This window comes from Rhagoletis pomonella, unplaced genomic scaffold, assembly GCF_013731165.1.
Source record: "Rhagoletis pomonella isolate Grant_MI unplaced genomic scaffold, Rhpom_1.0 Rhpom_scaffold_00008, whole genome shotgun sequence".
Lineage (NCBI taxonomy): Eukaryota > Metazoa > Arthropoda > Insecta > Diptera > Tephritidae > Rhagoletis > Rhagoletis pomonella.
In genome coordinates this window covers 24,718,905-24,736,117 of record NW_023458562.1, presented here as the reverse complement: position 1 = coordinate 24,736,117, position 17,213 = coordinate 24,718,905, and the positions used below count along the sequence as shown (strand labels likewise).

General features: G+C 36.6%; 2 protein-coding genes across 2 annotated transcripts in view; one reads left to right on the top strand and one right to left on the bottom strand.

The window, feature by feature from the left end:
* LOC118745235 (zinc finger protein 268-like) overlaps positions 1–15,938 on the bottom strand; it is a 31,790-nt gene extending 15,852 nt beyond the window's left edge. Inside the window, exons 1-2 of the mRNA XM_036478761.1 lie at positions 14,948–15,938; positions 13,967–14,872 (exon numbers count right to left, since the gene is read on the bottom strand). Coding sequence (XP_036334654.1) covers positions 13,967–14,872; positions 14,948–15,359 — 1,318 coding nt within the window. The 5' untranslated portion in view covers positions 15,360–15,938. The remainder of the gene's footprint in view (positions 1–13,966; positions 14,873–14,947) is intronic.
* On the top strand, positions 1,476–10,012 carry LOC118744491 (phenoloxidase-activating factor 3-like). The gene is made up of 6 exons (XM_036477534.1): positions 1,476–1,764; positions 1,841–1,974; positions 2,041–2,441; positions 9,018–9,196; positions 9,317–9,439; positions 9,502–10,012. Exons 1-6 carry the CDS (start codon positions 1,689–1,691, stop codon positions 9,831–9,833), a joined length of 1,245 nt encoding a protein of 414 aa, XP_036333427.1. The 5' UTR covers positions 1,476–1,688; the 3' UTR covers positions 9,834–10,012.
* Positions 15,939–17,213: the final 1,275 nt, after the last annotated feature.

Below are 17,213 nucleotides of genomic sequence, written 5' to 3'. Positions count from 1 at the left end.
AAAAAACGGTTCACAATTAACTGTTTAGAGTATATTTAAAGCTTGACTGCAACTGGTGACTGACCACCAATTTCATAAAACCGACTACACACTAGGCTGGGTCGCTAAAAAAGTTTATAAGATCTCAAAAATACATTTGAAACAACTCGAAAAAAAGTTTTGAAGCAAATTTTAGTGACGGCAATTTTTCTCGAAGCCTATTTGTGGTTATCATAAACATTCTTCGAAGCTATGGGCACCGATCCGCTCTACTAAATCTCCGATGCAGCACCACTGGTACATTGTGATACGATTCTGGTCTCAAAATTTCCTCCTAACGATTATGGCTCTTGCCGGATGTTGTCTGATAGGAATAATGGGTTCACAGACAGTTTAAATATACCACCACTAGAACGAATCTTACACAAAATCTTTGGACATGGAGATAACAAGAGCAAAACTCTTTAAAGCCAATGGATATTAGGAGTCTTTGCCATATTTTTATCGAGTACCAAGAAGTTGCTGGGGAATGGGGACAACCATAGACCACATAGATACGGTATCAAAAATAGCGCTCACTTTGAGGAACTGACTCTAAGAAATCGAATTAAAGTAACTCGGCAGCCAGAGTTCCCAAATTTCGCAAACTTAAGCGAAGAAACTTAATAATTTCCGTCTTGATGGCTTTGGTACTCCTCGAAATTGTATTATTTGGGATCGAGGCAACCCACATGTGATTCTCGAAGCACAAAAGTATTGACACCGTGTCACTTTTCAGTGCAGATTTTACGCCGCAGGTATATTCTTCGAAAATGAGAGTGACTATGTAAAAATTTATTGTGGCAAACCAGATATATTTTGGAAGTGAAACGTCATTGCACTCAAGATTAAGATTTAGATTACGATTAAGATTAAGACCAAGATGAAGATTAAGATTAAGATTAATATCAAGATCATGATCAAGGTTAAGATTAAGATTAAGATTAAGATCAAGATTAAGGTTAAGATTCAGATCACGAATAAGATTAAGATTAAGTTTAAGATTAAGATTAAGACTAAAATTCAGATTAAGATTAAGGATAAGATTAAGATTCCAATTAAAATTAAGATAGGGGAGTGATTGGGCACGATTAAGTTTAAAGTTAGGACCAAGAATAAGGTTGAGATTAAGACTAAGATTAACAGATTGAAATTAATATAAAGGATACGATCAAGATTAAGATTAGGATTAAGATTACGCTTAAGGTTGAGGTAAAGATTAATATTAATATTAATATTAAGTTAATGGTAGCTATGCGACTATCAGATCCTTTGAGTTTTGAGTTGGTAGTCATTGCGAAATTACGGGTAACTGCAAGCCAGCTAGATACGACTCCCCGTGATACAGAAATCCATTGTTAATTCGTAGCTTTTATAAACATATACATAAAATGTACATCAGATCACTTTGGCCAAAGTTTATTGCTCAGTTCAGTCAGGCTTACAGTGCACCGAAATCGTGACCACGTAATCTAGCCTAGTTATGTTATCATGCGAGTTCTTCTCTAGAAATAGCGTTGGGTACATATCATTTGGCGCTGACTTTCAGTTATCTCTATTTTCAATATGGGTCTTAAAGCTTTGCCCTTCTGATAGATTGCGTTAGTTAGTTTCGCAAATTGCAAACTGCAAGTAGTTGCATTCAAATATTAGAATTAGACGGTTGTGCGATGGCGCGTTGCAAAATCATAGTCTTTACTTTTCTGATTGCTGTTAGTGTTTGTAATTGGAGTGCCGTATCAGCTGGTAAGTTGTGAAAAGGATGGCGCTCATACTTTCAGGCAATTCGAAATCAATTTTTAAATTAAATTAAATTTTCAAGCTGGTCGCACTCTATGCAGAACTACAGCGAAGAAAGTTGGCTACTGTGCCCAGTTTGAGAATTGTCCGGCTATGCGTGATGTTATGTTATTTCCGGAAATGCTAAATAATAATGACTGTGAAAATTCTGGAATTGTAAGAAATATTCGTTAAAATTATTTACAACTATTTCTAAGTTAACTTGAAACTTTGGTTATGCAGAGTGGCGCGGTTATCTGTTGTCCATACACAGAACGAAGAATGCGTCAGCGGAAAACGACTACAACAGCGCCCCCCACAACTACAACTACAACTGCAACCACTACCACACCAACAGCAACACCTACAGCTGCTGCATTCCCCTCTCGCAATGATAATGACGAAGAAAAGAATTCTAATAGTTTGACAATGGAAAACTTGCATCCTGACGGTTTGGCATTGCTGAATAAACATAAATGCGGCAAAGTACTAGATGATCGCGTGGCGAATGGTGAAGATGTGGCTTTCGGTGAATTTCCATGGGTCGCAATGTTGCTCTATGGCGAAAAGCAACCTCTATGTGGTGGTTCAGTAATCACAGATCGTTTTATTTTGACGGCAGCTCATTGTATTAAAAGCACGTTGTAAGTACTATTTATTGGCATTCGAAGTTAATTATATTGGCAATGAAGTGCAGGTATTTAAAGAAAGGCGAAAAAACGTCGAATAGGTAAAGATATGAGTCCGTTTTTGGGAATCGGCGTGGGGTAATTCTAAGAAACAAATTTTGTTTAATGCGGAGATCTGTTGATTGTTCTCTATTCTAGGTAAAATTACTCAGATGATGCTTAGTTCTTGACGCAACCCCTATAGTATACATTATATACCACAGTATGCAATGAACTTTTTAAAAACATTTAATCCTTTTTTGGTAAAAAAATTCAAAAATGTTACTTTTGAAAAGTGGTTTCGAGGTTAAGTTAATTTTGAATTCGATACGACATTTATAATATCTTTCAAAAATAAAATAATTTCAAATTGTTTGTCTTTTTTAGCAGGTAATGAACTTTACAAAAACTTCAAAATTCGTTTTTTTCGGTTTTTGCGACCAAATAAATAAATTCCTTTCGATAGAATAGCAAACATATCGAGCCCTAACCACCAAAATAACGGGAGAGAATTTTTTTTTAATGTGGTTTTTGATGCAGAAATATTCCTAGAGAATCTAGATAAGTAGCGCTCGGCGTCGACAGAACCACCAATACCAGCGCAACATTTTTGTCTTAGTATGCGTACACTAGCAAACGCAAACTAATTCGTTGCTAGCAAATGTATTTGAAAGCCGAGTAGCTCCCGAAGACTCCCGTGTGCACGCTAGATGCATTTGTGCATCAAAAAGAAAATGTTGAAAAAAAGTCGCTTACGTTATTTTGGCAATAAGGGCTCGATATGTCTTTAGAACTAAAAAAAAATTCATTGCATACACTGAGAAAAAGGTAATATGATTTTTTCAAACAGTGTTATTTCTGGGGTTTCCAAGTTATCGATAAGAAATTTTTGATTAGAAAAAGTATTTATTAAACAAACTCGATCGATCACAGCTGCTGTCAGGAGTATAGTATTTCTAAGCAAACGTCAAGCTGTGAGGTTGTTCTTTATTGTGCTCTAATTTTGGCTTTCTACTTACTAAGTTCATTGTGCTAATTCTGTTAAGGTAGTGATAAAAAGTGCTTATGAGCATCATAATGTGAAAAATTGAAGCTAAGTGAAAGTTATTGGTTTTATATTAAAGTAAATTTAATTAAACTTCACTAGCATACATTCTAATTTTGCCGAGCCATTTGTTGCTATCATTGTTGTTGTATCCTTTGTAGTTAACTGAATTCATTTTGTTTTTGCACATTTGTTCTACTCTTTTTGTTTACTTTTTCTAGTAATTCTTGTCACAGCTGTTTGCATTGCGTTTATTAAGTGTCGTAATTACAGTGATACTCAAACTGTTCGCTACATTTATTTAAAGCTATTTACATCAGCTCCTTAATTGTTATAATTTATTTTGTTTGTCTTTTATTAACGAGTGTATTACATAAGTCTTTCAATATGAAGTGCGATCTTGATACTTGCCAAATTAAAAGCGATTCTGAACGCTACTTATCGTGCTGGCTGTGTGATGGTATTTACCATTTGAAATGTGCTGGTTGACAGGAAGAAGGGCCTTCGCTGGTCTTGCGTAAAGTGCAGGTCAACCGAAGTTGATCTTTTCAAGCTATTTAGGCAAACCAGAAATGGTTTTACAGAAGTAGGAAGAGAATTGTCGGTACTGACAGAAAAGTTTAAGCATTATGAAAATATGTTTAAATAATTCAAATGCTTAGATACCTTGCAATCTGTTAAGGATATCCGTGTGTCTAAACGTAAGCGTCTTCATAGTCCATCTAAGGACTACTACTAACGCAGCAACTCAACCCCCTCCGCCGGTACTCCAGTCTGATACAAGAAAACTAGTTGTGGTTCAGCCAAAGAAGTCAATCTTTGTTTCTAGATTTTTCGAGAGAAATTAGAACTGTCGACTTAAGCATTAGAAAATTTAATTTTAATTACGTAATTTAGATAATTTTAATGCGCTGCTTAGTAGTTATTTTTGGCCCCCCCGGAGCTTTCGTTCGTGAATTCGAATATAGGCCCAAAAAAGTAAATAACTTAGCTAATATTCCCCGTCATAACACTGAATCAAAAAACTAATTATTAAATCTGCTTTAAGTATTTATTACCAAAATGTAAGAGGCCTAAATACTAAATTAACGAACTTATACTTTAAAGGCCTTGAATGTAATTATAATATTCTTTCTTTTACTGAAACTTGGCTGAAACCTCACATTTTCAATTCAGAGATTCTTCCAAATAATTCTCATATCTATAGACAAAATAGGGAGGACAGAATTGGCGGTGGCGTACTCTTCGCTGTAGACTCTTCAATACCATCTGAAGAAGTTAGTCTTCCACACATTGATTCAGTAGAGTTCAAATGCATTCGTGTACAGGCTGGAAAAGGGTCTATTTACTTAGCTCTATGCTATATCCCTCCCCGATCTGACACATTGGTGTATTCACGACTCATCTCTTTACTGAAATCAGTTAATTTACTGACTAAACCCTCTGACTCAATGATTGTGTTGGGTGATTTTAATTTACCAAGCATATCATGGAAGATCATTGACAATGATATCGTACCTTTCGCGTCTAGTGCGTGCAACAACGTATTTTTAGAGGAGATGGCTGAACTCTGCCTAACTCAGGTTAATGTACTTCACAATAAGTTTGGTAAAGTATTAGATCTTGTTTATGTTGATGATGCATCTAAGTCCGTTGTAAATAAGTGTGATCCACTAGTTTCGCCCGAAGATGTCTACCACCCTGCTATGGAGGTATCTTACGAAGTTATAAGTGATGGTCAAAATTGCAGTACCCAAGCATACGAACCAAATATTCGCTTTGATTTTTCGAAAGCCAACTTTAAAATGCTTAACAAAGAACTGTCTAAATTGTCGTGGCCTGCATTTAAAGAAAATATTGAACAAAGCGTTGCACTTTTTACCTTTATTTTACATAAATTATTTGAAAAGCATGTGCCTAAACGCATGTATGTTCCTGAAGAGCAAACACAGTTATGGTTCACTAAAGAACTGATAAATTTGAAAAACAGGAAGTCGCGTTATTTTAGATTGCACAAAAAAACCGGTTTACACTCATACTATGTAAAATACTCACTTTTGCGTCATAAGTTTTTTTGAATTAAACAGAAAGTGTTATAAAGCTTACTTGTTTAAAATCAAACGGCGCATAATTTGTAACCCCAAATCATTTTATGACTTCGTAAACTTCAAGCGAAATGTACATGGGTTTCCTTCCGCCATGAAGTATCAAAATACCGTCTCAAGTGATAATCAAACAATTTCTAACATGTTCGCTCCGTTTTCTAAATCCAATTATTCCATTAACTCACATGCTAATATTGACTATCCTTTTAAACTATGTCCAATGAACTCAATAAATATCCCAGTAATATCTCCCGATGATGTAGTAGTTTATCTGAAATCCTTAAAGCAGTCCTTCAGTTATGGTCCTGACCAGATCCCTACTTGTATTCTTATAAATTGTTCTGATTATCTCTATGAGCCGTTAACAGCGATATTTAATTTATCTCTTAAATAGGGCGTTTTTCCAACTATATGGAAGGAATCGTTCATAACCCCGTTAAATAAAAGCGGTAGCAGATCTACAGTGGAGAACTACCGGGGAATAGCTAAGCTTTCTGCAATTCCTAAATTATTTGAAGCAATTATAACAAATCAGTTGACGCATTCTATCTCTTCTAGCATTTCATATAGTCAACATGGATTTTGCAAGGGCAAATCAACTTCTACAAATTTACTTGAATTAACATCCTATATCTCAAAAGCATTTAGTGAAAGCAAAACTGTTGATGTTATATATTACTGACTTCAGTAAAGCATTTGACAAAGTGTGCCACTCGTTGCTCATCTACAAACTTTATCTTCTTGGTCTTCCACCTAATTTTCTACGTTGGATCTCTTCATACCTCTATGATAGATCACAAAGGGTAATGTTTAAAAATACTATCTCTGACGTCATTGATGTTACTTCAGGAGTCCCTCAAGGTAGCCACCTAGGCCCGGTTCTGTTCTTGCTTTTTATAAACGATATTTCTACAGATATACAATTTTCCAAAATTTCGATCTATGCAGATGATGAAAAGCTTTATAAATCGTACGTTTCAATTAAAGAAAGGTCTTTGCTACAATCAGACTTAGACTGCATGGCTTACTGTTGTCAAGTAAATCTTATGCCTCTAAATCTTAAGCTTCTCGCGAAGAGCTGTTCATTCCGCTTCTTATACAATAGGTAACCATAACCTGGAACGGGTATACAATTTTGTGGACCTTGTTATCACAATGGATCCTAAGCTTAATTTTAATCTTCATATTAATGTGACAGTCAACAAGGCTAAAGGTGTACTTGCTTTTGTGAAAGGATGGTCAAAAGAGTTTTGTGACCCTTTTATCACCCTGTTTACCCTGTTTACAACATTAGTTAGGCAAATTCTGGAATACGGTTCGGTGGTTTGGAATCCAAGGTATCAAATTTATTCAGAAAAGATAGAATCAATTCAAAAACAATTCCTACTTTTTGCTTTAAGAAATTTCCGTTGGGATTCTCAATATAACCTTCCACCTTATACGAGCCGATTAAAACTTATTAATCTTCCTACACTTTCCAGCCGCAGGCAAATGCTTGGTACGATTTTTATAGTTAAATTACTAACAGGCTTAATTTCAAGTCCGCTTCTTCTTGGCGAAGTTAGCCTTAATGTTCCCTCCCGGGTATCAAGACACTTTTGCCCCCTATTTCTATTTCTGAAAGCTTGTAAAACTAATTTTGAATTGCACGACCCACTCCGTTGCTTATGCCAGGATTTTAACTCTCATTCCAGCACGTTTGATATATCAGATGCGCTTTGCAGCATTAGGAAATCGATACTGTCCTCTCTCAATAGATGAATCATTAAAATAAAGACATAAAATCGGCTGATGCATTTAGTTCTGTAGCTGAACAGTTTTAGATCTCGACACTTAACAAACTCCTGCCTACCGTGACTTGGCGCAAAAATTTAAAATACTGGTTCCGTACGTCATGCGGACTGCGCCCCTCGTGCGGATGGGCGGGAATGGAGTGTAAAAACCATTGGGATATTATTATTATAAGAAAATCCTTATGCGGAACATATCATTTTTTGATTTTTTTCGTTTTTTTTTTAATTGCGAAAAAGCATCTGTGAAGTGCAGAACGAAATCGTATTCAAACGAAAAGTCTCCAAAAATAAATCTGTTTAAAATAAACAAAAGCTCTTTTGGCCCAATATCATATTACGTTTAGTTTACTTTTTTCAGGCCAAAAAACAAAAACTTTCAAGCATCCTATTTTTGAGGGTAATTTTAAAAGACAAGGTATTTTATTTTAACCAACCGGACTTCCTTTTCTTAATTCTCCATTTCAAAAGCTAAAAAGTATCGTTACATATATTTCGTTATCTGTTCTCGTTCTCGAGATACATGATTTTGTCACAAAAAAGTCCCCAAAGGATATTACGGTCACTAAGGATCTATCGAAATATCGTGGATTTGTCCAAAGGTGGAAAACCCGGCTGTACCCGTACTGGCAATAAAACCGAAATCCCCCGCGCAAGCAGAAAATCAAGTTCCGCGAAAAGAATATCAGCAAGGGCAGTATATCGTGCATAAAACATTACTTGAGATTCAGCTCATATGAGAGACATCCGCACTTATTTCCAGAAGCGGTAAAACACAGACGAGTTCTGATTACTGAAGAGAAAATTTTCTCTGTGGAAGAATCGTTTAATAAACAAAACTGTAGGATACCTGCTCTGTTATCGAGTGCTTAGTATTTATACAGCGAGGGTCTTTTTTGCACTCAGTAGGGTGTCTGAAGGCAATACAAGTTTAAAAGATCTGCAAAGTCACATTACTCCTTTGTTCTGTTATACCTACGGTGACCACATTTGTGGCAGTGGAATACGGGACAAAAATAATTTTGCAATTTTTTCCACAAAAGCTTGTTTAATTTATTAGTCTGAAACAGCCTCCATATTATTAGCATTCATACATTAATATTCAGTAGTAAAATAATAAATTGTAGGATATTTTCCATAGCTTCATACTTTGCACTCGAGTTTTTTAGCCCGAATTTTTAGAAATGACCCTTGGCAATGGTTTTTTGTGTAGTTTCGCTCAATACGTATATTCTATCTTCAGAAAATTGCCTTCAAGCCAAAGCAGATTGGACAGTATGTGTTTCTCGACTCGAATCACATTTAAATATAATATCTGATTATGGTGAAAATTATTTATTTGTTCACTTAAAATTGGTTCAAATGTAGACATTTGATTTCTATGCGCTGTTAAAGGCGTAAAAGTACCGGAAACCGAATACGGGACCAATACAGTACATTAAAAGAAATACAGAACATTTGAAGTCTCGTATAAAATAAATAAATTACCAGGACAATTGATGAAAAAAGAGGACTGTCCCGTATAAGACAGGACGGATGGTCACCGCAGTTATACCCTATATGCTTTTAACATTTGCAAATAATAAATGATTTTGTTTACTTTAAATTATAGAAATCTTGTGCGCTTGGGCGAACACGCAGTCTCCACTGAAGTAGATTGCATAGCCAATGTATTGTGTGTTACATACCAGGAATTTGGTATCGAAAAAACAATTAAACATCCAGACTACGATTATGCGACCAAAAAGGATATCGCTTTGATCAAGCTTAACGATACTATAAGATTTTCAAGTAAGTGCAAAAATACTTTTTTGGGATTATTTAGATACATGCATTTATTTAGATTTTCAAATAAAAAACTACTTTATGTACACAAATATATAAGTATATTTCTGTATTTTTACTTTTTAGATAGACATACCACTCGCTACCATGTCAATATTAAACCCATTTGTTTGCCCACGACACCCGAGGAATTTACGCTATTACCGGATAGTGATTTAATCATAGCTGGCTGGGGTCTTAAAGAGAATGGTACTCACTCTTTTTATATATAAAAATAAACTTTATCTTAACTTGACTAACAATTTGTATAGATGAACCTGCTGACATACTCCAGAAAGGATTACTAAAACCCGAGGCGTTAGAAGTTTGTAAGCGCTTGTATGCCCGCTATTCGGTTGATGATTCGAAAATCTGCAGCCGTTCTGTAAAGGATATGGTTTCTTGTCGTGGGGATTCTGGTGGTCCAATGTTTTGGAAAACTCGAGATCGCACTCGCCCGGGTTATTTTAAAAACCGTTATGTGCAAATTGGCTTGGTATCTCTTGGCTATATGCACAGGTGTGGCAATTTGACTAATGTGCCGTTTATGTTTGAAAACGTCACACATTCAATGGCATGGATAACACATAATATTTTGAGTTGAAAGGATGTGTTGGAAATTTGTTTCATATAAGGAGTTACTAGATTTAACAGTATTTTAATAATATGTAAATTAATAATTTTGTTTTCAGAAAGAAAATATATGTAGATACTTAACATGTTAATCTGAAAGCATCAACCGACTGATCTAACTGGAAATGGTCAGTATTGAAGTAAATGAGCGTTATGTTCATTTTCACGACATTCATACATATAGGTAAGGTAATTTTCGAACGTGCGCTACAATTTTGTTTGGAAAAATTTCAAAAATTGTCCAGTGTAATTTAAAAAGCGAAATTTTGTATGTAATTGAAAAAAAAAGTCCTTAAAAAGCTTTTAACACGTCGATACTTTTTTATATTCGCGATACTTACTCAATACTTAGGGTTAGGAGCCCTGAAGACGTTGGGAAAATTATAGTAATTAAATTTAGCAACTTCAAGTGCTGTCTGCACCTCTAAAAAAAATTAAAAATTCATATAAAATGACGCACAGGAAATTCAGAAGAAACTGCATGCTATCGAAATTTTTCAAATCAGTATGCATATCGCAAAATGCTCGTATATTTATTAATAATAATAATAATAGATTTGCGCTTACGCATATGTTAGTGTTTGGCCGAGCTTCTCCTCCGTCCAGCTCCACTCGCTAGGTTTGGCCGTGTTTGGCAGTAAAAACCTTAGTTTTTTGTTGTAAACTCCCCAGTCGGTCTTTCTGTTATTTCTAAACTCGCTGATCTGGAGGGTCCTAAGATCTATTTCGTACTAAATGTAACGATGGTCAGAGTAGGACATTCCATTCGAGGCTTTCCATCTCTTGATGTTATAAGCAAACTGGTCAGAAGTCAGGCTTATATCCAGAACTTCTTCTCTGTTCTTTGTTATAAAGGTCGGCTCTGTGCCTAAATTCATAACATTGAGTTTATTTCCTAGAACGACGTCTTATAATGACTCACCTCTTTCATTAGTGTCCATACTTACCCACAGGGTATTGTGGGCATTACCCTCACAGGAGACAACCAAATGTTTGTTCTTGGAGGCCGCCTCCTTCACAAGTGCCCGAGCCTCATCTCGCGGGGCGACCTTCTCATAGCCCATTTAGGTAGAGGCTACCCAGAAGCTCAATGCTTGCCGCTACCAAGTCGCCACTGCTAAGCTTTGGAAGCAAGAAGATGTTTATGTTGCTTCTTGCTAATATTCAAGCCCGAGTCTTACCTGAGTTTTGTAAGGCAATAAGTTTAAAGTCCTTCATCCCGAGCACGCAGGTATTATTGCCGTGTATCCACTTTTTCGAGTCCTTCTTTTTAATGCCACAGGATGGTACGTTAGTTGAAAAGATTCTATAATGCTGAGTTCCCTGAGGCTGAATGCTGGTTTAATTCCAGCACTAAGCTCAGAGTCATACATTGTCGAATTTTCACTGATGGCTCCAAAACTAACTCTTGAAAACTGACTGAAATAGAAGTTAATAGGGATAAGCTTCACTTTTCTCTTGGACAATATGCTTAGGTCTTCCAGGCTGAGGTATTTGCAATCCTCAAGGCCATGAACTACAACTGACCACTTGACTTGGGAAGGCTCAGATCAGGCTTTCCTTGGTCTCACACCAGTTTAGGCACTCTCGCTACCGGCCGTCGAAGCCACGGTAAAAAATTGGGTGAACATATGGCTGTGCAGTAACTAGAAGTCTTTGAAGGGCTACAGTTGGGTAATGGCATGTTGCTCTCGATGTGACTTTCTATGTATTTGCAGACGACTTGTGGGACTGTTGGCTGGTTACTTTTCGCCAACAGGTTAAGCACCTGACTGTGATAGCCATTCATGACAAACCCACTTGGCTCTCCTGCCTAAAAGAAAATGGGATTTTGCAATTATCTATGAGGCTTTTGGCTGCGATGATATGAGAGCCGAGCACCTGAGCTCTTTACCACTTAACAAGCCATGTAGTAGATTTAAAATATATTATGGGAACAAGAAAATGGTACAATGGACAACAAGTAGTCTGAGTGCTGTTTTCTCCACGTGTTGTTTCAACAAAAAATGGTCAACTGCACCTACTAACTGCACCCGGAAAGGGGGAGCTCAAGACCTTTTTCCTCTCATAAAAGTGAAATACTTAAGTCGGGAGGCTAGAAGTGCAAAAGCCATATCCTCCAGTATTAAGCTTATCACATAGCAAACATGCAGCTGCTGCTAGTGCCTTAAGCTCGCCAACTAGTGGCAGCCACATACTGATTGACGTCAGAAATCGGTAATGGAAGCTCCGTAAGGACGCCGAAAAAGTCCAAGACGCACCAAGCTGGTCATACACGTAAGCAATGATAAAAGCAGGATCTATAGGTACCAATGGGAGCGGATTCAAGCCACACTGACAATTGTATGTGGAATTACAAGTGAAGCGAGCCCCACTGGAGAAGTGAAACTTTCGTTACACACATATGTATCTGTTTTGTCTCATAACCATTTATATACATACATACATCTGCTTTTGCTTAAGGTTATATTTTTTTATCTAGATCCCTACCGCTACGCCTGTTCGCTCTAATTACGTTTATGTTATTTTGTTTTCCTTTATCTTCACATTTATCTTTATACAACAACAACAAAATCGATAGTAACATCCCATAAAATATCGATAACAAAACCGATAAAAATTTCTATAGCAAAATCGATAACAATATTGGTAGCAAAATCTATTAGACACTCGATAGAAATATCGATAAAAATATCCATAACAAAATCGATAAAAATATAAATAAAAAAATCGATAAAAATATCGATAACAAACTCGATAAAGTATCTATAACAAAATCGATGATATTGATAACAAAATCGATAAATATCGATAATAAAATCGATAAATATCGATAATAAAATCGATAAATATCGATAAAACAATCGATAAATATCTATAATAAAATTGATAACAAAATCGATAAATATCCATGCCAAAATCGATAAATATCGGTGACACAATCAATAAATATCGATAGTAAAATCGATAAATATCAATAACAAAACTCATAAATATCGAAAACAAAATCGATAACAAAATCGATAAATATCGATAACAAAATCGATGAAAAATATCGCTAACAAAATATCTAAAAAACATCGATTACAAAATCAATAACAAATCGATAAAGATATCGATTATTATATCGATAAGTTCCGAAAATTCCGATAGCAAAATTGATAACAATATCGATAAAAATTTCGATAGAAAAATCGGTAAAACTATCGACAAACAAAACCGATCAAAATATCGATTATTTTATCAATAAGTCCCGAGAATCCCGAAAATCTCTAAAATCCCAAAATAGTTCTCAGGATGAGTCTCTGTGTCTCTCTCTATATCCTTTCCTCTGTATTTACCTTTATATTAGTCGTTCTTCCCCTATCTTCATCTTTAATTTTATCGGTATCCTCATCCTCCACTTTGTGTTTACTTTTATGTTTATCATTTTCTTCATCTATATATTCCCCTTCACCTTTGCCCTTATAGATATAAGTAAAGTGTTTAAATTTACCTTGATCTTCATTTTTGCCTTTATCTTTACGCATCTTTGTGCTTGTTTTTATTTTTACCCTTGCCTTTATCCTTTTCTTTATCTATGTACGTAGTCACCTTTACTTTCATTCTTGTATTGGTCTTTTTCTAAGTGTTATTTTTTAACCTTTTATATATTAGCAAATGTTTGTTAAATTAATACCATATGCATACACACAACAAGCACTTGTTTCAGCCCCAACCATTTCCGTTGCACCATTTCCGTGTGCAATTTCCGTTGAATTTGCCAATTTACTCCCAACCAACCAACCGCCGCTAAAGGAAGTTTCACTTCAATAAATAAAAACAGATAACCATTAACCGATCGGGGAAAAAACCGACAAGTAGTCATTAAAAAAGCTAACATCACAAACCAAATGTCGCCCTTATCATCTGTGTTAATCGTTGCACGATTAACCATCGTTAAATTAGTATTAGCCTATGTTTAGCACATCTATTAAAACAAATTTTACTTATAATACTTCATACAAATGACTATTAGGATATACAACAATATGTAGTAAGTACAATAACCGATTAATAAGTAACAAACAAATCTAAAAATTCGTACATTTTATGCATATTTTTATATCTCTGCGTTTTCAACATTCGCGCTGCGTCCACGTCCCAAACCGCGTTCGAAGTCATGCTGCCGCGCCATGTGATTATTTAAATTGCCCACACATTGATATGACTTGCCACAGGTGGGACAAGCGAAAGGCTTCTCGCCGCTATGCACCAGCAGATGCGAGTTGAGATGACCGCGAGTAAAGAATGCTTTCTCGCATTGATCGCACTTAAAGGGACGCTCTTGCACCTTTACATGCGTCCGCATGTGGGTGCGCAAGTCCGATTTGGTGCGCCAACGTTTACTACACTCAAGGCACTCGAAGGTGCGCGGTATCGTTTCACCAGTGTGAATGCGCAGATGTGAGGAGAGTTGTGTGCGCAAAATGAAACGACGATCACAGTGTGTGCACGCAAATGGCCGCTCGTCCGAGTGCACGGAACGCTGATGGTAGCTGAGGCTGTGACGCGATGCGAAAGTCTTGTGGCATTCGTTGCATTCGTACTGCAAGCCATCGCCCAAATTATGCACGGAGATCATGTGCAATCTAAGCTGGAATTTGCGTGTGAACTTCTTTTCACATTCGGGACAAGGATGTAGTGATTTTAGCGACACATCTCGCGTTTGACAAGCATCCAACGAGGAGCAATCAGTATTGGAAGCGGAACTATCGGTGTGTGACGGAGGACTAACTGGCGTGTTTGGGTTAACATGTTTTTCAATGGTCGCTACAGCTGCCACCGACTTCATATCATTATCCATTGGCGTATCGTTCAAGAGCCGTATTTCCTCAACTGCTCTATCTGTGGTTTCTTTAAGTGCGGCATTTTCTTCATTCGGCGAAGCTAACGTACCATCCCACACACGTTTGAGGTTGTGCTCTTCCAATTGCAATAGATCGTCCAACATGGCGAGCTCATTCGGCCCTATGAAGGTAGTGGGAATTCACTTTCTATCAGGCTTGCGTATTTTCTAGTAAAACATTTGTATCTTTCGCTTACCTAATTCCCCCGTATGCTGCAATCCGCTTTGGCAACATCCAAAATTCTCTGCTGCATTGACGCCTTTAGTGTCGAGAAAATTTACAAGGCGGAGCGCCTCATCGATAGCACGTTCCGTATCTGCATAGCGCCGTCTCAGCTCACTTTCGCTTTCTTCGCAGCGACGCCGGAATTCCAAAGTGTCGCGCAAACGCAAAAAACAATGGTCGCAAATTACAGCCGACAGTCCATCATCGAATGCAAGGTGCAAATTGGGCACGCAGGTGAGCAAAGCGGCGCGCAAGTCTACACCGCAGACAAGGGTGTCGCGCACGTGGCAGTCTTTGCCATCGACCGTAGTTTCACCGAAGATGTTGTACGTATAAGCAGGATTCTCTAGCAAACAACAACGGCAAACTTGAAAATTCGTCATCGCGATTAGGATAGCAATGCAAATTCGACTATACGGCTTTTATTGTTTCGAACTTTGGCACTTTTTCTCCGCTTAGTGGAGATTTTATTTTTCAAATTAATATATTTTTTTTTCGAAATAACCAAACCACTATGCTCTCAAGGCATTCCAGCCGTTACTCTCACAACCGCCGCCACCACTGCAATGCCAAATGAAAGCGACTAGGCAACAGCCGGTAGCCGCGGATCGAAAGCACGAGCATAATCTCAGGTCCCGAGATAGTGATAACGACAAGAGAGGGTGACGATGATTTTATTGTTGTGATTGCCATTGTTGTTGTGGGTTATAAGGTTCACTTCCCTTGTACCACGGCATCAATAGCAACAATGTTTAGCAAATGTTTGCGAATGATAACCCTTGACTTCTATGCGCAGTGCTTACGCTACGAAGAATCAGCAATATGTAACGGGAGAATCGCTAACCGGTGGCGGCTGGTCGAAGTAGATTTGCATGGAACAGATAAGCTAATTGATAAAGTATGCAGTACTTTCTCTTTTATTGTTGTTGTTAGTTATTTTAATAAGCATTAATAGATGCCTACATTTAAAACAAATGGTAGTATTTGGTGTTTTCAAATTTTTTAATTCATAAATTGAATTAAATTCGTTCAAGTAATACATATGTACATACATACATATTTGCCTCCTGTAATTTTCCTCTCGTTTCATTTTACGACACTAATTAGCTGGCTCCTGGTTGATGATTTGTGAACATCTAGAATATTACTTGTTTACAATGGTTGTTTACACTAATTTATTAGTTGTTGATGATTAATGACTAAGCATTTAATAATAAGTAAAGCATTTACTTGGAAACAACATCGACAAAATATATATATTCATATATATATATATTTATATATATTTACATATTTGATGCATTGCCCTCAGTGGCAGTGCCCAATGCGAAATTTCGCATAGAGCAGTGATGGGCATACTTAAATACTTTTGTACTTAAAGTATTAGTTTGGGTACTAAATACCCAATACTTAGTATTTGACTTTGTCTAAATACTCAAGTAAAAAAAAAAAATTATTTATTAATATTATTATTAAAAAAGAAAAACTTTGTTATTTAGGGATTGTTAGGTATTCAAATAAAAAATACTGCCGTATTTAAGGGTTGCTAATATTCAATTAAAAACTAAGGTACTCTGGAGGGCGTAGGTACCAAATTTAAAAAAAGGAAAGTATTTAGCAGACGCTAAACGCCCTGATCTAAAGTCCTCAGGTACTTCAGAGTTACAAAATACTCCCACAAAAGTATTAAGGTATTTAGTAGATGGCGAAATACTTTCAAATAAAGGAATTAACACCTTACCTTCCACTTACCTCACCTCACCTCAACTCAACTCACCTCAACCCAAACTCACCTCACCTAGCTTCCCCTCACCTCCATTTAACTCAACTCAGTTCACTTTAAACTCAGCTCACCTAAACTCACCGCTTCTCACTTTAACTCACCTCATCTCAGCTCAGCGAAGCAAATCACAGAAAAATTTTATTTCTTAAAATACCGAAACAGTTCCGAAAATCTTGATATAGTTACGAAAATCTCGAGGTAGTTCCGATAATCTGAAATAGTTCCGAAAATGTGGAAGTAGTCCCCAAAATCCCGAGACAGTTCCGAAAATCTTGAAATGCTCCCTAAAAATTTGAAATATTTTCTAGAAAGCCGGTTCTCAATCAACTCCACAAAACTTTTTAACTATTAAACTATTGTTAGCCTTGAATTCCTATTGGAAGTATTTTTAATTACTTTTTGCAGAGAGAGTGGAACCAATATAAGTGTGAAACGAGGGATAAGGCCTGCTATG